Below are 23,369 nucleotides of genomic sequence, written 5' to 3' on the forward strand. Positions count from 1 at the left end.
GAATCTGGCATCCGATTGCGTGGATCGAATCGCGGCTGACCGTCAGGATCGACTGCGAGCGCGTCCACGGCTTCTTCAATGCTGAGTGGCCGTTCAGAGTAGACGAGAAATTGCAAAAGTCGTCTTGCATGGTCCATATGTTCTGGCGGAATACTTTTCAGAATTCTTGAGTATGTTGCGTCAAGCGTCAGCGGAAGATTATCTAATTCCTTGTCGACGGATTTGGGGTTCAAGGCACTCCTTGAGAACGTCGATCTGACACGATGCCCAACGGAACCTAAATTGTTAGTAATATTCAGGAACAAGGTCGATATATCTACGTGGTAACTTAGATTCCATTCGCCTTCTGGCTCAGCTCAATCTCAATCTTCTCCTAGATGTCAGGCCGGCCTTGCCACCAAGACATCTCCTGTATTCGCATTTTGATATAGGCGTTGATGTCGTCCGATACGATATCGCTCTGCAGACAAATGATGTCATGGGCTTGAGCCCAGCTCTTTATGGCCTTCTGGATGTCTTGCTCCGGCCGGCTTGTTCCGAGAAGGTGCACATCCAAGTCGACGTTACGAAGTTCCTTAATCCACTAGAGTAAGCCGCCCGCGAGCCCGTCGCACCGCTCATGACACTCATCTAATGCGTCAAGCACTATCCAAACCTCGCCCGCCAGCTGCAGCAAACTCTGAAACAGGTTGAAAAGCGATGTACTGTCTGGTTGTCGACCTCCACTTTCACATGATAAGTAGAGAGCATCGACATCCTTCTGGAGCTCCTTCTGACTATTGTAGAGCTGAACGATCAAGGAACGTAAGTGGTACTACTTTGTTGCACTGCTCGAACAAAGCCTTGCATCGTAGCAGATTTTGGAGTACATGGTAGCACTCCTTCACCTTGTGATACATCACACACGTGTAAGTCGCCGAAAGAGGACAGTAGATTTGCATGCGACCAGAACCACGTGGCCGCGATATAAGGATGGCGTCGTCCACTAATCTGTGAATGAAGCCAGTCTATACCAATTCCAGGATTTTTGGCAGCCATACAGTCCAAAGGCTACGAGCATTACCCCCCCCCCCCCCCCCCCACCCCCAAGTCATGCCGTCCAAAGGATCTTCCCACAAGTTCAAGCACTCCGCCACGGGCAGCCGTCCGCAGGACAGAGCTGACTACTCGGACAAGAATTCTAAACGGCAGGACCGTGCTGCCCGTTGGCCTGACGTCGCCACATCTTCGGCCGCTTCATCCTCAACGGTGCATGCGAGAGGTCATGTGCCAGGGCTCGGCGCCTTTCAGCAGCGTAGCACGACTGGGGTTCCTGGCCAGCACCAGCCTGGACCTGCCGCCGGCCATGAACTGTCAGAAGGCGGCAAGACGGCTACAGCAGACGATTCGGAGACGGTGACGCTGAAACTGCTAACAGCAGACCGCATTGTCGAGGGCGGCGGAATCAAAGTCCCAGCTACGCACCCTTATTTCCTGTACCACACTATCTACCGTTATTTCCCCACGAGCAACGTGCGCGATGAGAGGGGGCTCGAAACTTGCATGAATGGACGGTCCAGATATGGGAATACAGACAGTTTGGATCAACGGCCTCGCGCCGGGAACGTGGATCATCGAGGTGGAGAACCAGCCTTTCAAGGACCAGGAAAACGAGGACTTTAGCTGTACCGAGCCCATCGCGATTTCGAGATTTGGGACGGGCTTGGAGGAGGAGGAAGAAGGGAATGGGGACTGGTGGGACAAGTAGTGGACTGCTACTTTGGTGGTGGTGTGGGAAATGAGGGGACGTCCTTGGTTTGATATACCTTTTCTACTCTTTTCCTTTTTGTTCCCATCATCAGTCATTCATTGGTAGTCTTGTCCAGACTAGGACAGCATCCACTCCTTCCAGTAGCGGTAACAGAGCTCAGTGTCAATCCACGGTGGTGCCTTGATGTGAATTTCCCACCGTTGCGTTTAAGTTCATAGGGGCTTCGCGAAACTGGAAGGACTAAACATTGCCTCTCATGCCCTCTCTACTAAGCTGTAGTTGGTACAACCCATGGTGCAGCCCGCGCTTTTTGGGTGCTGCTTACACAACCACCGCTTCGCACGATCAAAATGGAGAAGGCGAGCCGTGACTACTAGGCTTGCTCCTGTCTGTTATGGTAGGTGTGCCAACGAAGATGATTTCGCCTCAATCAGTATAAATTCGTAGGCCAGGACACGTGCTATCGATCACTGCCCTCTCCACGCTTCGGCTCTCCAGATCCGAGCGGCGGCCGGGCTGTCACCATGCCCCCAATCTCAAAAGCCATGACCGCACGACACGCAATCGTGGAGACGAGATAGCGCGCCGCAAGGACGATCGCGTCCGCCGTGTTGATGAACATGGTGCTCGACATGACCAGCGTCCCGTAGATGACGTGCAGGATCGTGCCGAGGGAGATGCCGCAGAGGAGGATGATGAACAGGACCGACGTCGATGGGCGTCCCCCGCGCGGGCGGCGCGGTTGGCGCAGAGACAGAGTGAGCGTGGGGTCCTGGATGATTGACGGCGTGAACTCGTGGTAGATGAAGGATCGGACGCGGTGGACGAGATTCTTGTTGCGCCTGTTGTTGTGCCGGTTGTTGTTCCTGTGGTTCCTGTTGTTCCCGGCTGAGGCAGCGTCGGCTTCCTCGTCTGCCACGAGCCTTCTAAAGCCATCTCCGGCTGTGCCCGTGTCGCGATATCGCAGCCGCATGGCCACAGCACCGCCGCCGTGAATCGCGAGGGCGATGACTGCCCAAAGGAGCGGATGGTACGTGGTGTCCGTGGCAAAGCTGCAGACTGCCTTGACGCTGAGCTCGTAGCTCATGACGTAAAGGTTGGCGACGGCGCCGAGTGCGAGGAGATACTGCACACAGCATACGAGCAAGGCTACGCGGTTGCGACCGGGATGATCTCCCCTGAGCCGGTCCGAGAGCCCCATGAAGACCTCGTCGTAGTTGGCCGCGGTGAATCCTGGAACATGTTGGTCGGCCCTTGTGAGCTCAAACATGCGCAGTGGGGAGACGACTGGTGCTCCGGCGGCCAGCAGCAGAGCCAGGAGCGGCCTGCGCATGGACAGGATGCCGCTCTCGGCGGTGCTCGTGCCGACGAGGCTCAGGATGCTGGGGAGGAAGCCCAGGACGACCCCGGCTGCGGCCAAGTTGGCCTTGTTCATCTCGCTCATGTGCTCCATGAGGCAGTCGACTGCGCGGCCCGAGATGCACTGAGGCCACTCGGCGTGACTGGGGCAGCCTTCGGCGACACCGGCGTGGTAATCCGAGATCTCTATGCTGCAGTTGTTCTGGGCTACCCTGGCGAGGCCGGGTCCGTACCCGGGGAAGTACTCGAAGAAGTGGTCGTTTGGGATGGCGGACACTGAACGTGACAACATGGCCAGTGCCAGCGTCATTGTCAGTGTCGCTGTTGTGGATGCGGCTATCCGCGGTCGGTGCATCGCGACAGCGGGCTGATGTGATGAACGGGTCGATTAGTAGGTCAGAGTCCCCGAACCGAGTTCCTGCGTATCAGGCTATGAGCTGCCATTCGAGTACGACAGCAACAGCTTGAGGCCATGATACAATGCCAGAAGCACAGAGGATAAGAAGGGAGGAATAAATAGGGACTGGTCACAGTGTTGCGGCCCGGAGGTTGCTATTCGTGGCCATTGGGGGCGGGGATGAGGCTGACGATCCTGCGCCGTATAGGTGATTTTGAAACTGGACAGCAAGTCCTTGCTGGCAACCTGGGAGAATGCGAGCCAACCATGTCTGTTTCTTTTGTGCACCGGGATGTGTACCCGGCGGAGAATGCCATGAACCCTTGAGCACCGGTGTCAAAATACGCCCGCGGACATGACTATGGAAATGGGCGGGCCTTTGCGTGGCTGTGGATGCAGTCAGCCGTCCCGTACAGATGCCATGCGCTGTGAAGGCGCATTGCAACAGCTCCCACCAGCGTCAGCATGCATATACGAAGAGGCCATCGCCAAATGGTCGAACACACATCATTTTCGAAGGCAGGTGGATCGTACGCGTGTATCAATCACGAACGGTCCGTGTCGCGGCCCCAGTGAGCGCGTGGAGCGGTGAATCTAACCGAGCCCGACGACATCGTGCTTTCGACGGTTGCTTCCTGTGTGTATCGCCTGTCGTCCTTTCAATGCGAGTGTTTCGATCGAGTAGGCACGTTGGTAGCATGCACGTCCGTTTGGACTTCACGGTCTACAGGTGACAGTCAGGACTTGATTACGTCAGCAGGACCCCTCCTGTCCAGACCTGCAGAGCTGTTGACCGGAGCATGTACGTCTTATCTTATCGGAGTGGAGGGGTTCGTGCCCACGTCATGCAGGGGCGGATGGCGTGCTGGTATGCACTTTCCGTTCCTGGTGGCTGTGCTGTGCAATTAGCGTGTGCTACTTGTGGTGAATCAGTGTCATGGCCGGCGCCTGTCTCCGCCGGAACCGACGGATGTGCAGTCCCTTGCCAGCGTGGCGGCACGACTGGCTGCCGTCCATCCATTAGGTACTTTAAAGTTGGCAGCCATGATTCATCATGTCATCCCTGGGGTGACAAATGCTTTGATTGCGCAGGCACTTGCTGGATGTCCTTGACGCAATCCAAGCCGCCCCACCAACGCCCGGCGCCAATCCCTGCCCCAAGCACATGCAAAAGCACGATTGACACCCTGCGATGCGGCACTTTTGAGATCGCGATACCTCTCGGAGCCGGCGATTGCGCCCTTATCGGCTCCACATGCACCCCCGTAGCGCAAAGCTCCAGATCCGCACCGCGAAAAAGTCGAGCCGAGCACGACCCTGAAGATCGGGGCGTCATCCAGGGAACGGCAGGCCCCGGTATGGGCACCACCCTTAATAATTAATCAACGGTCGCCCGTGATGGCCTCACAGGCACCAGCCTTTGCTTCTCTCCTTTCCCCCCTCTCCTCTCGGGTCTGATCACAGCTCGCTACACCCGGCAAGCAGCACAGTTCCAGCCACCAAAATGGGCTCTCTCACTCCACCACCTCCAGCCCCCGCGGCTACCCGCGTCCGCCCCAAAAGACCCCTCCACGACGTGATCCCGCCCCTCATCCTCGGCACCGCAACCTTCAACACGCAGTACGTCGACGACCCCTATAACGAGGCCGACCTGCCCGCCCTCGCCATCGTCTCCCGCGCCCTCGACCTCGGCGTCAACGCCTTCGACACCTCCCCCTACTACGGGCCCTCGGAGCTCATCCTCGGCGCCGCCCTCTCCCACCCCTCCGTCCGCGCCCGCCACCCCCGCGACTCGTACTTCCTCGTCACAAAGGCCGGCCGCATCCACGGCGACGTCTTCGACTACTCCCCGGCCTGGATCCGCTACTCGGTCCTCCGCTCCCTCGAGCGCCTCCACACCGACCACCTCGACCTCGTCTACACACACGACGTCGAGTTTGTCTCGCCACAAGAAGTCCTCGCCGCCGTCACCGAGCTCCGCCGCCTCCGCGATGAGGGCCTCGTTCGGCACGTGGGGATCAGCGGGTTCCCCGTCGACACGCTCTGCTCGCTGGCCGAGATGATCCTGCGCGAGACGGGCGAGCCGCTCGACGCGGTCCTCAGCTACGGCCACTGCACGCTGCAGTGCACCACGCTCGGCTCGAGCCAGACGATCCGCCGCTTCGCCGACGCCGGAGTGGACGTGGTGCTCAACGCGAGCATGCTGGGCATGGGCCTGCTCACGACGCGGGGCGTCGACGCCGGGCCCATGGCCAAGTGGCACCCCAGCCCCCACGGGCTGCGCGAGGCCTGCGCCCAGCTCGTCCGCGTCGCGGCCGACGCCAAGGAGAAGCTCGAGGTCGTGGCCATCCGCTGGGCGCTGGACACCTGGTCGCGGCTGGGTTCTCCCCTCGGCACATCGTCGTCGCCACTGTCCGGCGGCAGCGGCTCGACGGTGGGGCGGCAGCGAGTGGGTGTCAGCGTGATGGGCGTGTCGAGCGTGGCCGAGCTCGAGGAGACGCAGCGCGTGTTCAACAGCGTGCTCGAGGGCCTCGACGACCCGGACACGCCCGCGAGCGAGCAGACCGAGGCGGCCAAGTTCAAGCGCCAGTGGAGCCTGAACCGGGTCAACAAGGTCCAGGGCGTGGTCGAGCAGATGTGGCAGGTGCTCGGCACGTGGAAGGACTACGCGTGGAGCAGCCCGGAGCCCGGGTTCAAGAACCAGCGCAGACCCGAGGACGCGGGCGTGGTGCCGCAGGACGACGGCGTCATGACGAGGTACAGGGAGAAGGTCAAGAGGCAGCAGCAACAGCAGGCACCACAGAAACAGGGCGTTGTCGACCTGGGGTCAATAGACGAGAAGGAGAAGGAAGTGGTCGAGGTCAGCGTGCACGAGGTGCAGCCTGTAGATTCATGATACCATTTGAGGGAAACCTTCCAGGGCCGCATAATTAGAATGAACCGACGCGAGTACTTGTTTCGCCTACTTTTGGAAGCAGATTCGAGGAAATTTGTGGGATGTACTTGCGTTGCCACGCCACCGGTCGTGAGACAGACAAGAGCAGGGAAATCTACAGCCGGTCACATCGTATCCCATCCATTTCTACCATCGCAGCCAGCCACTAACCATCATATGCGGGCGCGTCTTCTCATCTGGCGTTCAGCCAGCCACAACGGTGTGGTTGAAGGTTGTCGATGCACGGAACTTGCCGGTTGCTGCTGACCTCTTAGTGGCTGGCTGACTGGCTATAGCCTCCCATGGGACGACGCATCCGCACGTCCGATCCACTGATGGTCTAGCGGGCTTCCCCGTAGGGAGAGGATGCTCACAGCCTTATGAAGCAATCGACCGCCGGGCGCGCCTTCTCAACTCAATCTTTTGTTCCCTGGTTTCTTATGCTTTGCTTCTGGTGTGGCCGGCCGGGCAGAGGCTGAGAACAACCTGAAGAATGTGAACTCAACAACTTGCTTTTCTTTTCTTTTCTCTGTTTTTGTTTTTGTTTTTGTTTTTGTTTTTGTTTTCTGAGCTTAAAGCGTGCAAATAACTGGGTCGTTGCCTGGAATCAACAAAACTCTTTTTGAGCCCGGAATTCTTGACCCCAATACCTCCTGCTTCTTTTCTTTTCAAAGACGCGTGGAAAATCCTTGGAGTGATAGAAGTGATGTGGTGTGCACACGTTCGCGCAACTGCGTTTCCCCCTGGGGAAAGGGCAGGATTCCATGCTAGAAGCAAGTGCAAGTATCCAAGATTTGTCGGGATCAGTAACGTAAGGCAAAGCCTAGTCCAGCTTAGGGTGGTTACGTACGCATACTGAGTTTCAGTTCATTGCGCCAGTCGTGGAATCCCCTTGCAGTAAGACGTCAAAGGAGATATCGTGACCCTTCAAAGTTGGCCCTCCCCTGGGTCCAGACTGGCCTAGATCAGCGCCCCATTGGCATGATCCCCCCCCCCCTTTCCCCAGTATCTAGTGTATGTATGTACGCCTGAAGTCAAAGTCGGTCGCCCGATTGAGTTATATAATAATAATAACACTACCTCAAACTTTGAACAAAAAGGGGTCAACACGTCCCCGGGCTTGAGGCGGGGCGGAGTTTACTTCCGGAGCTTGGACACGGGAACAAAGGGGCCCGAGCTTTAGCAGAAACTGGATAACGCGCGGAAGCATGCACGTCCGTGTGCGTTTGTGTGTATACGTGTGTGTCTGGTTTCTGTGTCTGCGCGTGTGCGTGTGGGCTGTGGCTGCTGGTCTGCGACACGGGAGTCTGTCACCATCGCCGTGTGTGTGGGGGAGGCGGAGGCTCCTCCCGAAGCCCGACGGACGGGGGAGAAGAATGGAGCAAGGCGCGGATTCTTTTTGGAAATTACAAGTCTTGATGTCGGGCAAGTGAGCATGCACTTGCTTGTTATAGCGGCCTGGTGCTTGGCGCCATGTGGCCTAGCACAGACAGTCCGGCTGCACAATAAGTGTGTGTGTCCCAGGCCCCAAAGCAAGGCTTGTTTCTTAGACTGTGGATGGGGCCGGAGCAGGGAGATTTGGCGACTAGCTTCTCCGCGATCTCTGGAGGTCCGAGATTTGGATTGTGGGCAAGTATACGTATATATCCCCTAGGGATGGTGGTGTTGGTGTTTGTTGTTCCCCGGCGTAGCCTTTTGTTTGGTTCTGCCAGGTCTGGTCTCTGCGCGACTCACTGGTAAACCCCTTTCTCAACCATACAATACTCACATTGCGCAATGGCTAGATTCACCATCATCCAGGCACTGGCGGCCGCAGTCGCGGTTGCCGGGAGCGCTGCTGCGCTGGGCCCTCGCCATGGCGGACAACACATGTGCGCCCGTGACAAGTGTCTCAACGGGGTAAGGATCCCTCTTGGTCTTGTCCAGATGCTGGGGATGACGAAGTTACATGTACTGACAAGAATGATGGTCCAGGTTTCTCGAGGTCCCCTGAGTCTGAAGGGAGATCGCGCAGCATCGGTGGCCAGCAAAGACTGTGCTTGGTTTCTCGACGTGACGGTGACGCCGTGTCCCGTGTAAGCCAGCCATCATTCCAAGTTCGGTGGTGTCCGTTGATGCATTGCTGATGACAAGGCCCGGCCGACAGGACCATCACGGCCACAGTGACTGCTCTGCAGACGCCGGGCACTGTGACGGACGTTGTGACGCTGGTGGCGACCGAGACCGAGTTCCTTACGGATGTCGTGACGGAGGTGACCACCACCACACCCGTGACGACCGAGATCACCAGCGAGACGTCGGTGTCGACAGTGACCGAGTTGTCGTCCTCGACCGAGACCATCGTCTCTGTCTCGACCACGACGACGACCACGTCCACGACCACCGTGAGCAGCGTGCCCCTGAAGCGTGCCGTGCCCACCAGTGCCGGGAGAGCAAACTGCCCGGCGTCGTCGACCAAGCCCGTAACGAGCATCCCCTGCTACGCGCCCTGTGGGAAAACGGCCGCCGCATACTCGTCGGCGTGCAGCTGCCTGGGTGTCAAGGGCACGACCACGACGCTGCCCGCCTCCACCGTCAAGGTGACCGTCACGGCGACGGCGTCAGTCCCGGCCGTCACGGCGACACAAACCACCAGCCAGACCACGCTCGACGAGTCGGTGACGACGACGACGACGCAGCTCACCCTCACCGCCGCCACACCTTCCACGACCACGACAACAACCACGCTCCCCAGCACCACCACAACCACCACCACCCTCGTCCAGACCACCTTCACCCAGACAACCACCACCACCACCATCACCGCCCTCACCGTCCTCCCCACCTCCTGCAACCTGCGCCTCCAGGTCGCCAGCGGCGGCACCTACACCGGTCAGTACGCCACAAACTACCGCGACGCTCGCAACCCCCTCGCTCTCACGCCCGACCAGGGCGACGCCGCCGTCCTCCACCAGGAATACGCCACCGGCTACCTCCGCGACGGCGACAGCAACATCGGCTCCACGAGGGGCACCCTCCCCGCCAACATCTTCTTCGGGCCCCTCTCCGACACCTCCCTCTCGCCCCTCGTCTGCCAGCGCGGCGCCGCGCTCAGCTGCCGCAACGACGTCGGCGGCATCGTCTTCATGGTCTGCCCCAACGAGGACAGCCAGCTGCGCTTCGGAGCCGAGGTCTCGCCCAACTGCCAGGAGATCAGCTTCGTCAAGGTCTGTGTCTAATGAGAGAGAGGGAGAGAGAGAGATATGACAGTGTATGTGCAAAGCAAGTCCGGCCTTAGATTCAAACCGGCGAAGGAGGATAGGGTAGATGGTTGGAGCTTTCTTCATTAGAGCGGGAAGATTTTAGTCTTGCGCTCGGGTTGTCGGGTGCGGGCTATCAACAGGGTACATTGCATAGCATAGCTCTGAGTCCCACCTGTTGTCACTCCTAGTGAAAGGGTGAGTTGACACGTTAATATTAATATCGCGCAAGGAGTCAGCCCGGTGGACTGCCATGGAGAAACCAAGATCTGCTTCAGCATCCCTGGTGACCACAAGACTGATTATTTCCTCCTTTTGTCCACTCCTTCTTTGTTTCCTTTGTGTGGTCATTGTACCACCACAGTCTTGTGATTGTAGGTTGCACCTATCAGAGATATAAGACACAATGAATGGTCTCCGTCGACACAGTAAATGCATTATTTTATCCGTCACCTCAACAAAAATTCATCTCTCAGCACCCGGACCACAGCAGTGAAAATCAAGCGCCTCCTGCGAGCCATCAGTGGCCAGCCGTTGGTGGTCGACCGCCTCCTTCACGTCGCGAATAAATGCGAGACTCGTCGCGACAGAACAGGAAGAAATGCCTTTGACCTTGTAATATAACTAACTGCAACATAACTCTTCAAAAGCAGGTGCTCTGCCCAGACCCCCGCGTGCTCACCTTCTGTACCTGCGCAACCCTCCCGCCAAAGTACGAGTTAAACGCGTCCTTCTCCTTGCCCGGCATGTCCCGGGTCTTGCCCGCGGCGGCCGAGAACCCGCGGGACCCCTGAGCACCGCCTGCGCCGAAGAGTGCCACGATGATGCCGAGGATGGCGCTCTCGGGGTCCTGGACGAAGCCGTAGATGGACAGGGCGGCGCCGGCGGCGTCGCCCGCCAGGACGAGCATCCTGCCGAGGTTGTTCATTATGGCGCTGGGTATTCCCCTCAGGGCCCAGCCTATCCCGGGGATGATCATCAGGAACGCCGTGACGAAACCCAGGATGCCGTCCAGCCGCTCCGCCGCCTCGAGCTCGTCCGCCAGCTTTTGCACGTCCCGCATCGACTCGACGGCCTTGTTGGCCATGAACACGAGCAGGTGGCTGCCGTCGACGTACTCGCTCGACTCGCCGTAGTAGAACCCGGCGGCGGAGGACTGAGCAGCCGAGCCGAGCTCGTCGTGTAACAGGGTGAAGTTGCCCAGGGACGCGGCGATCTGCTCTTTTGGGTTGGGCACCTCGTAGTCGCGCCTCGCGCCGGGGAAGCCGTAGTAGAAGGCGCAGCTGCACAGCTGGCACGGGTCGGGAGGGAGGTTGGGGCTCTGCCAGCAGCCCGGGTTGATGTACGTCCGCCGCGTGCGGAGCTCTACCCAGTCCGGGTCGACGCCGGCCTTGACCAAGCCGGCGTCGTAGCCGTCCTTGTCGTTGAGCGTCCAGTGGTACGACTCGTCGAGGTAGGTGGTCGGGCAGTCTGTGGGTTTGAGATACGGACCTGACTCGACGCCATCCGGGCAGTGGACACAGCCCAGCTGGGGGGAGTCGGCGCAGCAGAGGCGATAGGCCTCGACGGTGCACGAAAAGAAGCTCCTGCCCCCGTCACTCAGGGTGTAGCGGTCGACAATGTCTGGGACGGACTGCTGGACCCACTTCTTGTAGCGGGCAAAGTCGCCGTCGTAGCCGTCTGCCAGCATGTCGGTGTACGTCGAGAGAGAGCGCTGGAGCTCCCCGGCCATGGCGAGGCCAAGGTACGTGTTGATGCAGCGGCGGGGGATGCTGGCCAGGTTCGCCTCGATGAGGTCCACGGTGGTGTAGACGTGGGATTTGTCACAGACGACATATACAGCCTCGTTGGAATTGTCGGCAGACGTGGCACAGATGCATACCCCATAGCCACAGGCGAAGTTGCACATGTTCCTCAGTGTGAGTTCGTCCTCGTCTGGCAGGATGAGCTCCGTCATGCCGCTGGGGATCTGGACGTTGGCGAGTGGCTTGAGAGGGCCGTATCCTGAGCATACGCAGACGCGTGTCGGGCAGTATCCGTAACTGCAGAGCCAGGAACAGAGGTCGTCGACCTGGTTTGCGCTCCATTGTGAACGGCCATGGCCCGCCGTGCAGGCATCTGGCAGAAAGGGCGATACACTCGGGGTGGAAAGGGTCTGCTTGGTGGTCGAGCAGTACGCGGGAAACCGGAAGCCATAGGTGTAGGTGAAGCTGCAGAGGCCGATGTAGTTGGTATCGCTCTTGGCGAAGCCTGTCACGGGCGTCGCCACTGGCATCTTAGGCTGCCGGCCCAGCTGGGTACAGACACAGGCGGACTCGGGACAGTAGCCTAACCCGCAGGCTGCGGCGCAGATGTCGGTAAAGCCTGGTGCTCCAGTTCCGCGGATACAGACCAGATCATTCCGAGAGACCGTCTGCGCCGAGACCCCCCCGCTGGCCTTGCCGCCATAAACATGGAGGTTGAAGTTGGCATAGCCCGCGGGGTTGCAACCCCCGATCCGAGTCCCGTCGTTCACAGTGGCGATGGTGGCCCCGTTGCGCTTCAGAGTTGCCCGTACATCGCCCGAGAGCCCATCCGTAATGTAGGCTTGGCCGTAATACACGCCTACACCACCAGCTGGCTTGCTGTACCATGCCGCCGACAAAGCTTGTCCGCCGACGGTGATAGTCAACGTCGCCTCTGAGACTAGCGTCGCTGTAAAACCGATATACCGGAAGTTGAGAATATCACTGGGCAAAGACTCTGGCTGCAGCTGCGTCGCGGTGTTGACCACGGTTCCGCCGTCGTTGCAGCTATTGACGTCATGTGGCAAATACGAAAGCAACACGCTCTCCTGCGTGACGGTTGCCACACCATTTTTGTACTGCTGGGCCCAAACGGATAGGGGCCAGCGGAGCGCATCGTGACTTATCCCCGTCACGTAGTCATAAGTAGCCTTGCCATCTGTGAATGGAGGCGAGGCATGTGTAGCACCGATGTGATGGGACTGATTGAACGAGAGGCAAATAGTATACCGCGCGTCAGTACATTGTTATATTGTTATGTCATGTCATGTCATGTCACCCAAGTCAAGGCTTTGGAGGGACATAGGAAATGCTTACCTCTCCGAAGTCATTCCAGCTAATGATCTGGACATAATCAGGAAGCAAGAAGAGAACCTGCTCCCAACGCTGTGCCCAGAGGTTCATCGTGTGGACTGGCCACATCCAGTTCTTGTCGTAGCCCGGGAGATTTGTGTAGAACCAGGGCGAAACGCCCATCATGAACGGTTTCCGCGGCTTGCTCTCGTCGGGCCCCTTCAGTGCTTGGAGATAAGACGCATCCGTGTAGGTGTCCATAGCACCACCGTCAAAAGACCAAGCTGCCCAGCTGAACAGACCATCTGCAACGCCACCCTGATCCGAGAAGTGTGAGTTGCGGAAACGTCATTCCCAAGGCAAAAAATGAAGAGAAAGAGTGGAAGGTGGGTACGAACTCCAAGGCGCAAAGCCTCTTGGGCACCTTTCGAGGACCAATCAGGCATGAAGAAACACCCAATCTGCGCCTTGATCTCATTCCAGTCGGCGGCATTGTCGGGCCCTTCAAAGGTTGAGACCAGGGGCTTGGCCCCATTGTGCTGAAAGTAGGCGCCGTGGCGCGCATACGTTCGGAGAAGAGAGATCACGGCATCGCGGTTCCAAGGACCGAGACCTGCGTAGTCGAAGGAGAACAGGAGCTTGAACTTCTTCGCGCTGGCTGCTGCGAAAGCGTTCCCGAGCTGCTGGTCATTGATGGGACTGCCGGAGGCAATGTTGAGGGCAAAGGCGTCGATACTGGCTGCCGCAGCTGTGGCAATCTCGGTTTCCCATTGACTCTGTGACCATCCGCCGGTGTTGTCAACCTTTCGAGGGTGTCAGTAATTAAAGGTACCGTAGAGGCAGTGGTCCAGGACAGAAAGTCAAATATCAATACGGGCTTTCGTCATTTACCATGAAATGGGCAAACACTGCTCTTGCGGCTACGGCAACGGTGCTTTGGCAAAGCAGCAGTAAGGCGGCCACTGCCGGCCTTGGAAGCAGTCTCATGGCCCAGGCCGTTTCAACTAGGTAAAACTGTACTTGGGGTGTTCTGTGTGGGTGTGCTTAAAGAGGGAAGAATCTTTGTGGTGGAAGCCGGCTCTGAAAGTCCCCTCTGAGCACTCAAATAATGCATTTCTTCCAACCGACCCCTGGTGTCCCCACAAAAGGTCCGAGTTGCAATCGCTTGGTAGAGAATTGAATGACGACAAGCGCATTCCACTTCACTCTACACAGAATTATCCATCCCAATAATATAAACTAGCAATTCAAGTGCCCATTCACTCAGCACCGTACTATTCGTAAACATTGCTGAATCACGTCCAGCGTTTGGGTCGTAGGGCTTCTTTGAGAACAACAAATATGATGGCGTACCAAAGCAGAGTCGGGCTAGTCACCAAGCTCAGACGCACTAGAACTTTGATTTAGGGAAAGGCGGGGGACAATGGAGGGGAGGCCTGAGCGATGCCAACGAGGCGACACTGAGTCTGCGTTGATTGCTCGTGTAGCATTAGCCACGCTCTTGCTTTATTAATATACCGCTGTATGCAGACCACATGCCACTGTTGAAGAGCCAAGGCTCACGAGATCGGTCTGGACTGGAAATACGCAAGGAACATGGACGCCATTTGTCTTGGCACCAGTTCACGTCGTCGACTCGTGGCAAGGCCCCTTTTCTAGATACCCACGCCATTCTTACGGCACCGTGGTCATGGTGGTCTCATTTCTGACCACTTTGGGTCAGGGCACGCGAGAGACGGGACGAAACAGGCAGGAGCCAAGGCGGTACTTGGATGCTTACAGGGGATCCTAGGCTTCAAGGTTGGGCAGCATTCATCCAATCAGTTGCGGGGGCCCATGCTTATATCAGACGATGATATTCGATGGAGACGCTGAACAGTAAATGGGATTGGTAGATGCAGTTACGAGTGATCCGCCTTGGGTCCAGTTCCTGTCTTATTCTCCACAACATTAGTTTACCCGGACAGGGTAAGGTACGCCGGCAGATGCTGCTTGACCAAACCTGCTCGACTTTCCTTCCAGAGATGACTTTGCGGAGCACCCTCATGTCTTCCATCATCAACGTCGTCATTCCCGGTTGCCTCGAATCTCATTAACACTTCTCACCCAGGAGACGGCAAGGTAAGAACTCAAGCAGCATTTACAAATCACGCTTGATGAGACTCCTCCCCTTTCTGGGGGAGAGGCTTGATTCCAAGAAGAAACAAGGAAAAAAGGAAAAAGGAAAACAACAGAAGGGAAAAAGTTAGGCTAACTAAAAGTCTGCACGACAGATGAGGTTCAACTTCGCCATTCTGGTCATCATAATTGCTGAGCTGGTCAGCTGTAATCCGCGAACCCAGCCGCTTGAGCTTGGCGTTTCCTTCGTCGGGCACCTGGCAAGGCCCGCAAAGATAGGAGACAGGATCAACAGACAGAAACCAGCCAGCCTGGACCAGTTCTTGAGATATGTATTAAAGACGCCGCCCAGCTCCGTGGTGCCCACGCCGAGCAACCCGACCGCGCAGAATGTAGCGGAAGCGATCCGGAAAGCCGGCTTGAGCACCATCTGGTATACCGAGAACAAGATAGTCGGCAACGCCCGCACTGTTGACGAGCTGTTTGATCGGGTAAGCAGTCCCCTTTCTATTGCCACCCCCGCCTGCAAATGCCAATATTTGATTTGATTGGGCTGACTGGAGAGAGGTGGCGTCGTGCGTATAACCCCTATAGATGAAGCGCATATTCTCAAAAGAGCCCGGAGCCATAGCGCAAGTTGGCCCAGTCCTCAAGCAGATCTTGGACATCCGAAGAGACGCATACGCAAAGAATTTCTCGGAATGGTTATTAGCAAACAAGAAAATTGCGGCGGAGACTGCAGTAGAGAAAGGGATGGACGAGAACGGCAAACCCGCAGACTTCCTCAGAATCGACATGGCAAAGCTTGCTGCAAAGGTGGGCCAGCAGACGTTGGACGGCTATCAGGCTGAATATTTCCAGATTGAAAAGGGCAAAAGGGGTGGCCAAGAGGCTGACAGCTCCAACATCAAACACTGGAAGGTCATCAACGCAATCCATGAATTTGAGCAGAGTGTTCGCAAGCCAAAATAGTTCATCTCAAACAGAAACCCTTAGCACTTCCATTTCCAAGGGTTTTGGTTCGCGGAAAATAGTGAAGGCCCCGTGGAAAATCAAATGCATTCTTTCATCCGTCATGGCAACACAAAGTCATCTCTCAACCCCCGACCACAGCGATGTGAATCAACCCCTCCCTCCTGCGCTCTTTGGGGGTCAGTCATCGTCATTTACTCCCGCTCGTCTCCAACGCGAGATGCTTCCCGCGCGCTCTGAGAGCCGAGGATCTTCTATCAAGACCCCTCATGGTGGACTTCGGCCGGGTCGTAGCCCCTCTCCCGTCATAGTGGGCGACCGTGCGGGCTCTGGGACCATCCAACGGTCCCTGGCCTTTGGGTCGCGTCTTGCCATGGCCAATGTGTCTCCGCTCCACTGTTTCCGCATGGCAAAGCCACCATCTGGGAAAGTCTGGAAGCCTCACCTTTCTCCGATTGCTCTTGTCTTCTGGGCATGCATATAAGACACGCAAGCACACGCCATTTCCCTCCCAAACGTCTCAGCAACCTTAAAACACCAGAGCTGGCAGATGCTGCCTCATCGGTAGCCCTCGATGCAATGTTCATCTTCAAGATGGCACTTCTCTTCTGCGCTGCCCTTGTCGCAATCACTCCCTGCGAATCCACCGTCCTCACGGCATTTCACGGCCATGGCACATACACGAAACACAGCAACACAAGCAGGACTCAAGGTAGTCAAGATGCATTTCTTTCTTTCTTTCTCGTCCATTCAGTTATATGATGTCTTATAACATGAACCCTCCCCCCCATTCCCAACCCCTCGCGATGGCAATGATGATGCTTCTGAGCCAAAATACCGACTGAAATGTACCAACTCTGGGATTGGACCAGAGTGGCCCGTGGGGCGCAATCAATCGTGACTGTGCAGAGCACCAGAACCAGGACGTGACGGTCCGGTTCAGCTAAGCACTCACGTCAATCCGGGGGCTTGTCAGGCACACCGTCGATCGAAGGGGACTTTATTCTAGGCCTTTTTGGGTGCGGAACGACTCTTGGGTTTTAGCGAGTCTCCGTAAATGGTTAGTGACGAAGGCCATGGCGACTATGATGAAGCTTCATTGCCTGCCTAGGCAGGTATATGATCTGAGTCGTCAAAGTCAGACAATGTCTATGCTAATTGGAGCAAGGGGCATCTTTACCTGGCAGCATCCTCAGTCGCTCGAGTGACGACAGGTGGTGATGATGCAATGTGGATGCTGTGGTGACAAGGAGTCGTCGATGCGATGGCGAGCCGGCAAAGTTGCCTGGTGTTACTTGAGCGCTGCTGTGCCCCATGGCGAAGGTCGGTGGGACAATGTTGACTTCGAGAGTGATCTGGCTTGAGGCTGCAGGCTTGGGAACGTGGTGCACGAGGGCGACAAGGCGGCAGGCGTTGACGAAACAAACGAGTGGTGATTGCTGACTGCGACAGGAATACATGATGGATATGAACGAGCCGAGAGCAAGATGTTCTGTAAAGAGATGCGAGTTTTGCAGTGCAAAGATGGAGCATGAGATGTTGGGTGATGGAAGAAGAACGATGGACGACAGCAAGTCTCAGGCGATGACAAGAGAGATGTCAAATCAATCAGTCAGTCAGTCCATGCAGGCAACAGCGACTGTGAGGAAGGAGCTCGCTGCAAATTAGAAGACATGCACATGTCGAGACGGTTGGCAGGAGCAGCCCCGACTGGGGGAGACACGACACACCACACGACAAAGCAAGAGCGCCCTGTCACACGTAGCCGAGCAGCCACAGCTAGAGAAGAAGTTGGAATGCCATACAGATGCACTCAATCTCACTGGCCTCGCTCGAGATTAGTCTCAGGCATGTCTTTCTTCGAATCATGCATTCGTAGGGTCGGCCAGTCGCTACACAAATCAATGGCCGTCCGCCATGGCCACTATAAAGGCCGGGCAGGTTCTTCTTCCAAGAACATTCACCCCAGGAGACCAAAACTGCATACCGTGGACATTATTATCCGACTTGCGTTGTACATCTTGGAAGCGAGGCATCGCAACCCGCAGCATCTATGCTTCCTACGCAGTCCGGGTTCTGGGCAAGTAGTTCTGTAACTGACGTGGATTATCTATCCAAACATCTATCCATCTGTCCATCTGTCCGTCTCTCTCTCTATCTCTCTCTCTATCTCTCTCTCTCTCTCTCTCTCTCTCTCTCTCTCTCTCTCTTTCTCTCTCCCCTTCTGCCTAACCCACGATGAACCCATCAACAGACCTTTTACGGCTTACCTTTTGTCACCAGCCAGTCTGGGTCATTTCTTCCACGCATGGGAGGGCGGGCAACTCAAACAGAATGGTCGATAGTGTGTTGTCATTAAGTAAGAAATAAATAAATAAATAAATATCCATACAAGAGCACCCCCGCACCAGCCGGCCTGGTCAACGAGTGATACTTCCCCCTTTCAGACAGAGAGATTCTCGGCGGAAAGAGAGAGAGATCCTCATTTTGCCCATTCGCTCACTGACTTCCTAGCATTTCCCTGCCGCCCAGCCTCCGTTGACGTCCGGTATCCTGTTTCCCTCCTTTGTGGAGGCACGGCGCGGACAGATGAAACAAACAAGTGCTGCCGCCTTTTGCAAACATGCCGGGCAGAAAACATACTTTCTTGTTGGCAGGGTAGGGTACGACAGGATTAATAATCGCATGTTCGCGCACAGCATGGGGGGCTTGTTTGTAATAAAAAATCGTGTGCTGTGATGGCTGCCACAGTCTGCTAGGTCACTGCGGGCCAGATTCAGCTGATGTCGGGGATCCGCCGTCGGGAGTGAATGGCGGCTCGGAGCTGGATGGGCGCCAAGCCGCCCCATGACTCGGCAGTCGTCTCAAAAAGCGGCGCGTGGATCTCCGGCCGGGACCGCGGCGTCGGACCACTCTGTCCGGGTCCGACGCGCTGGGATCCACCTTCAGCTCAGCCCACGTGCGTAAGTGCTTGAACTTATGCACACCCTCGGCCGGAACCAAAATACCCTAAGTCAGCTAGGCAAGCAGGCTTGCGATCGTGTCCTGGTCCACATATATCAAGAGAAAAGAGCAGACGGCAGATTCTTCAAAAGCAGAATGGTTCGCTTGATTGGATGATGATGACGATGATGATAATATATGGTAGTGATGATGATCATGTCCTGATTTGAGGAGAAATTCTCCCTTCTCCCGGCATTCATACTCTGACCCCATACGCTTGTAGATGTACCATACTTGACATGCCGCTGATCCATAAAGGAAATACAAAGAAGAAGTGTACCACCAATCTATGTGATGCGCCTCCTTGAAAACGCCATGAGAATAAAACAGATGAAGACTGTGGCAATGCACATCTGTCGGTGCCAAGGTCTTTCGGAAGACAGGTATGCATCGCGTGACAGTCTAGTGCGCGACATCATTGGCACGCTCGGTCGAGTCTATCACGGTCCCAAGCTGCTTGTCGACATTGTCGGCATCCGTCACCGTGGGTGTCTCGGGCGTCAGGGTCAGAATTGGCGTAGGCAGAGTGGCAATCGGCGAGGGTCGCGCGTTTCCCGTATGTTTCTTGTCCTCTGTGGTGGCGGACTCGGAGTTTGCGGCTGCTGGGACGTCCATCTTGGTGTCAAGAACAGGTACCGCCTTCGTCACCGTCATAGGCGAAGCTGCAACATCGGCAACAGCACGCTCGACATGCTCCTCATGCGCCACTTCGGGCTCCGCCTCGGCCTCCTTGCCCTTCGGACTGGCATGCCCGCTCTCTGGCGACTCTGGCTCTCCGTCCAAGTGTACTCCCACCATCTCGGCAAGGCTCTGGAAGTTGAAGAGCGACTCGCCCGGGTTGGCATTGTCACCCTCGTCGCCGCTGCGGCCACTCAGGCTCAGCCCACTCGCGCGTGGATCCTCTACCGCGAGGGACTGGTTGACGTAGCTCCCAGGAGCACTCTCCACGTCAGACGTCTCGATCGAGCTGGCGTTGCTCATCTGCCGCAGGTGAGACTTGCCGCGTGTGGCTGCTGCCGCGGTTGGCGAGATGCTGATTGGCGCACTGGATGCTGCTGCGCTGGTAGCCGCTTCGCTATCGAAGCTCCGATCGACGCCCTTTCCCTTGTCGCCAGGGGCGGTATCTACTGGGTTGGATGTCGGCGGCCTTAGGTTCGTGGAGCTTGTCTCGAACCTCAGGTTGCTCGCACCGCTGTTGCCACGCTTGCGTCCAAATGGCAGATTCAACGAACTCGAGCTCGCGCTGCCACTAGCGCTTGGCCCTCCGTAGACTGTGTTGCGCTTAGCTGCCTTGCGCTCCTCCTTCTCCCGCTTCTTGGCCTCCTTCTTGGCGTCCTTCTCCGCCTTCTTGCGCCGATCTTCCTCGTCCGCCAGACTCAGTCTGATGGCTTCGGCCATCATAAGGTTCTCGAGATGTGCGGGATCGAATCGCTCACGCCCAGACCTCGCAGCGGTTTCACGCGGTCCTGCATCGGGCCCGCCAGGTGTGTCCACGCCGCTGTCGGTGTTCTGCGCCTGGGATGGGCTTTGGCTGGGGCTTTCACCGCCCCGAAGATCTCGCGTGTTCCTGCGACTGAACCGGCTCGACCTTCCAAACAGACCCCGAGGCTGCTGCTCGGGCTGAAAGAAGGCCGCATGATGCAGAGCATCTGCGGCCGCTGCCCTCCGGCGCTGCTGGGCTCGAGCGGCCGCGAGTTTGGTCGTCCATTCGGGCCGAATCCGATCCGTAGTAATGACGTTAGGGGCTATAGCCGACAAGCTCTGGCCGCGCCTGCGAGAGACCGGATTCGATGTGGGTGGCGTGCCGGAGTTGAGAGAGCTGGTGGAAGACATCGCATTGGACAAGGACCCATATCCCTGGCCGCCGGTGGCGTAGACGACACCGCGGCGGAACGGCGGGGCGTCATACGTGACACCAAACTCTGACTGGGTGCAGTAAGGGCACTTGGCAGGCTCCATGATGAGTTCGCCGGTCTTGTTCTCCTCGCCGTCCGCGGTGCTCTCGTTGGCGTTGCTGCTGCCCTCTTCCCCAGGATGCTGCTCTGGGTAGTGCGGGTCTGGCCGCTTGATCTGTACGAAGCATTCGCTGCAGATGAGCTGGTCGCAACACCTCGTCCGATTGAGAAAAGGCGGGTAATACATCAGACAGAGTGGGCACTCTGTACCTTGCTTGTACAAAAAGACCTCGATAGGCTGGCCGTTCACAAAGGGGTCGCTGGGCTGGTTGACCTCTCGCGGCTGAAGCTCAGTGCTGGAGCTGTTGCGGGTCAAGCTGAGGACGGCGCCGAGCGCTTTCTTGTGCGACTTGAATGAAGATGCCGGGCGAGTCAGGGAAGGTGGATGTGTTGGCGAAGGAAGAGCAGAGCCGGACTGGGATACACTCCTGTCGGATGAAGCTGACATTGTCCGTGGGCCCATGGGCACAGTGAGGCTGTTGATGTTTGCTGTGGAGTCGCTGGGCGACTCGACGGGCTGGGGCACAAGATGATCGGGAATCTCGTCGGCAGGCGGAATGTCTAGCCCTCTTGCGGCGGCAATGATCTGGTGCTCGACCCAGCTCTCATTGAAGTCATCGAGGCCGCGCCAGAACGGAGCTATCCTGCGTTCGATCTGGGGTCGCAGTCACGAGGTCAGGACAATTGCACAAACGCCATGATTCCAGGTTTCCCGCGCATGAACAACATCTACGTAGGCAACGGGCTGCACACTCACCTGAAGATGGCGGACTGTCGACTTGCTAAAGTCCTCTGATGCCGTGTAGATTCCCGTGGTAACGAGATACCCCCCATCGACGTGCTCCTCGCGCATGCTACGCTCTCTTTCCTTGAGGCGGTTGACGCGCTCGCGCTCGAGCCTGCGTGCCTCGCGCTCCGCCTTGGTCTCTCTGCGCTCGAAAGGCGCATCTTCGGCGGGCTGCTCGCCATGGGAGCGTTGCTGATGACTTGCGCTGAGGCCCAGGACGGCGAGATCGGGCCTGGTGCTGGCGCGGCGGGATGACCGGTCATGCCGGTCGCTGTGGCGGGTCGAGGACGAGGGGTTGGCGGATAAGCCGGCGGCGGCCGTGTCGAGGTGAGCAGCGCCAGGGTGACGGCCGCCAGGGCGGGCGTCTTTTGCCTGGGCGTTACCCATGATGACACGGGGAAGGGCGGATCAGCGAGAAGGGTCGTTGGCGCCAGGCCGTGGATGAGACACCGAGGGAGGGAGGGGTGGTGGTTGTCGCGGCGGGACAGATGGATGTGGTGGTGATGGGCGATAACGACAGTCTGGAGCGGCGGATTGGCCCTGGTGGCTAGTTTTCTGGCTGGCGATGTGCTGCTGCTGTGCCGAGAGGACGAGATGTCGAGATTGAGGATGGGATTGAGCAGAGTACAAGGCGAGTAGAGGCCTGACCTGGCCTGACCTGACTCTTTGGTGTGCAGGTGAGGACGGACGAAAGTATGATGACGGCGGGCAGGCGCGATGGGGCAGGGATCGGCTGGAGCGCTGGTGTCTGTGCCTTGGCCGCCCAAGGCGATAACGGGCCACTGCCAATGAATGGGGCGGCTGGAGCTCCCTGCCTCAAGGTGCTGAAGTGCAGGCGGGGCCCGCGGGTGGATGCTCCAGTCTGCCTCCTCTCCTCAATGCGGCCTGCAAGTCTGTGCTACAGGGCGGGCCTGGCCTGGACCAGACGCGGATGACTAAGAGGACCTCTCGCAGGCACACTCAAACTGGAGTAGGTCGGCTTTCTGCACCGCGAGTGCAGTCTCGCAACGGCCTGGCTCTGGCATTTACGGGTAATTCTGTCCGTGGCCACCACATGCTTGCTGGCTAAGGCACCGAAGACCAACAGGGGCCTCAGGCATGCTCGGTTGGCATCGATGAGCACGCACCAGGGCGCATGAGGTTGGGCAGGCACCAGCTCCATTGCTAAATGCTTTTGGCGGGTCCCTCGCGCAGCAATGCAATCCCTCGCGTGTGTGTGTGTGGGCGGGGTCGGGTTCGTCTGATTGCAGCACAAACAATCCAATCCATCTGACGATTCGCCAGAAAGGACGCCCGTCCATCTCGCACTCCCTTCCTTTTTCATTCTCTCCCGTCTCTGGTTTCTCTCTCTCTCTCTTCCTCTGTCTGCCTGTCCCCCTACCCGTCTTGCCCGCCCCGAGTCAGCATCCACCACCGCCATCCGCCACCCCTCCAGCCTGGCCGCCGTCTCCTCTACGCGCCGCTGCCGCCCGCTCTCCCCACAGACAGGCGAGCCCTGCCCTGCCCTGCCAGGCACGCTGCATGCCCAGCGAGCTTGGCCCCGGTCCCTGTGCCTGGAGAACCGCTGCTGGGCTCCACCCCCACGGATAGCGCGGCCTTTCCCCCCCGACCATCGGCAACCCCATCGGCTGTTCCAATCGCTGCCTCTCCGATCCCGGGTCGTAACGTCCGGGGCGCTACAGCAAACCACCTCAACCCTGAAGAGCTTTGCCGGTAATGTCACAGGACACGATGGCATCACGCCGTGCCAGTGGGTGGCCAAAAAGGAACCAAATAG

At 57.6% G+C, this 23,369-nt stretch overlaps 8 protein-coding genes across 8 annotated transcripts; 3 read left to right on the plus strand and 5 right to left on the minus strand.

The window, feature by feature from the left end:
- Nucleotides 1-1,092: 1,092 nt before the first annotated feature.
- Nucleotides 1,093-1,851, plus strand: B0I36DRAFT_393012 (uncharacterized protein; the record flags this gene model as incomplete). Its single annotated transcript, XM_046161451.1, has 1 exon — nt 1,093-1,851. One exon carries the CDS (start codon nt 1,093-1,095, stop codon nt 1,660-1,662), a length of 570 nt encoding a protein of 189 aa, XP_046007016.1. The 3' UTR covers nt 1,663-1,851.
- Nucleotides 1,852-2,210: 359 nt separating this feature from the next.
- Nucleotides 2,211-3,419, minus strand: B0I36DRAFT_367301 (uncharacterized protein; the record flags this gene model as incomplete). The annotated part of the gene is made up of 1 exon (XM_046159436.1): nt 2,211-3,419. One exon carries the CDS (start codon nt 3,417-3,419, stop codon nt 2,211-2,213), a length of 1,209 nt encoding a protein of 402 aa, XP_046007017.1.
- A 1,642-nt stretch (nt 3,420-5,061) lies between these two features.
- B0I36DRAFT_228562 (Aldo/keto reductase family-domain-containing protein) lies at nt 5,062-6,291 on the plus strand (the record flags this gene model as incomplete). The annotated part of the gene is made up of 1 exon (XM_046149114.1): nt 5,062-6,291. A coding segment is annotated over one exon (1,230 nt), but the record flags the coding sequence as incomplete, so codon positions are not given.
- A 1,926-nt stretch (nt 6,292-8,217) lies between these two features.
- Nucleotides 8,218-9,659, plus strand: B0I36DRAFT_367303 (uncharacterized protein; the record flags this gene model as incomplete). The annotated part of the gene is made up of 3 exons (XM_046159437.1): nt 8,218-8,340; nt 8,416-8,516; nt 8,588-9,659. 3 exons carry the CDS (start codon nt 8,218-8,220, stop codon nt 9,657-9,659), a joined length of 1,296 nt encoding a protein of 431 aa, XP_046007019.1.
- A 605-nt stretch (nt 9,660-10,264) lies between these two features.
- Nucleotides 10,265-13,729, minus strand: B0I36DRAFT_275204 (glycosyl hydrolase family 71-domain-containing protein). Its single transcript, XM_046151368.1, has 6 exons — nt 13,649-13,729; nt 13,156-13,560; nt 12,782-13,075; nt 11,752-12,666; nt 11,248-11,649; nt 10,265-11,208 (listed from the first exon to the last, which is right to left on the minus strand). The coding sequence occupies exons 1-6, from the start codon at nt 13,649-13,651 to the stop codon at nt 10,324-10,326; spliced, it is 2,904 nt and encodes a 967-aa protein (XP_046007020.1). The 5' UTR covers nt 13,652-13,729; the 3' UTR covers nt 10,265-10,323.
- Nucleotides 13,730-14,786: 1,057 nt separating this feature from the next.
- B0I36DRAFT_333228 (uncharacterized protein) lies at nt 14,787-15,828 on the minus strand. Its single transcript, XM_046155191.1, has 3 exons — nt 15,470-15,828; nt 15,031-15,366; nt 14,787-14,878 (listed from the first exon to the last, which is right to left on the minus strand). Exons 1-3 carry the CDS (start codon nt 15,670-15,672, stop codon nt 14,860-14,862), a joined length of 558 nt encoding a protein of 185 aa, XP_046007021.1. The 5' UTR covers nt 15,673-15,828; the 3' UTR covers nt 14,787-14,859.
- A 1,126-nt stretch (nt 15,829-16,954) lies between these two features.
- On the minus strand, nt 16,955-18,157 carry B0I36DRAFT_353565 (uncharacterized protein; the record flags this gene model as incomplete). The annotated part of the gene is made up of 4 exons (XM_046157223.1): nt 16,955-16,971; nt 17,028-17,339; nt 17,671-17,826; nt 18,118-18,157. 4 exons carry the CDS (start codon nt 18,155-18,157, stop codon nt 16,955-16,957), a joined length of 525 nt encoding a protein of 174 aa, XP_046007022.1.
- Nucleotides 18,158-19,513: 1,356 nt separating this feature from the next.
- B0I36DRAFT_229393 (uncharacterized protein) lies at nt 19,514-21,850 on the minus strand (the record flags this gene model as incomplete). Its single annotated transcript, XM_046149121.1, has 2 exons — nt 19,514-21,460; nt 21,563-21,850. Coding segments are annotated over 2 exons (2,235 nt in total), but the record flags the coding sequence as incomplete, so codon positions are not given.
- Nucleotides 21,851-23,369: the final 1,519 nt, after the last annotated feature.

This window comes from Microdochium trichocladiopsis (assembly GCF_020744255.1).
Source record: "Microdochium trichocladiopsis strain MPI-CAGE-CH-0230 chromosome Unknown B0I36scaffold_10, whole genome shotgun sequence".
NCBI lineage: Eukaryota > Fungi > Ascomycota > Sordariomycetes > Xylariales > Microdochiaceae > Microdochium > Microdochium trichocladiopsis.

Coding starts and splice junctions, on each gene's coding strand:
- B0I36DRAFT_275204 (XM_046151368.1), bottom strand. Junction 12,667..12,781: donor GCTGGAATGACTTCGGAGAG/GTAAGCATTTCC, acceptor TCGTTCAATCAG/TCCCATCACATCGGTGCTAC. Junction 11,650..11,751: donor CACAATGGAGCGCAAACCAG/GTCGACGACCTC, acceptor GCCAACGTCCAG/ATCCCCAGCGGCATGACGGA.
- B0I36DRAFT_333228 (XM_046155191.1), bottom strand. CDS start 15,672: ATGTCGATTCTGAGGAAGTCTGCGGGTTTGCCGTTCTCGTCCATCCCT. Junction 15,367..15,469: donor TTTGAGAATATGCGCTTCAT/CTATAGGGGTTA, acceptor GGGACTGCTTAC/CCGATCAAACAGCTCGTCAA.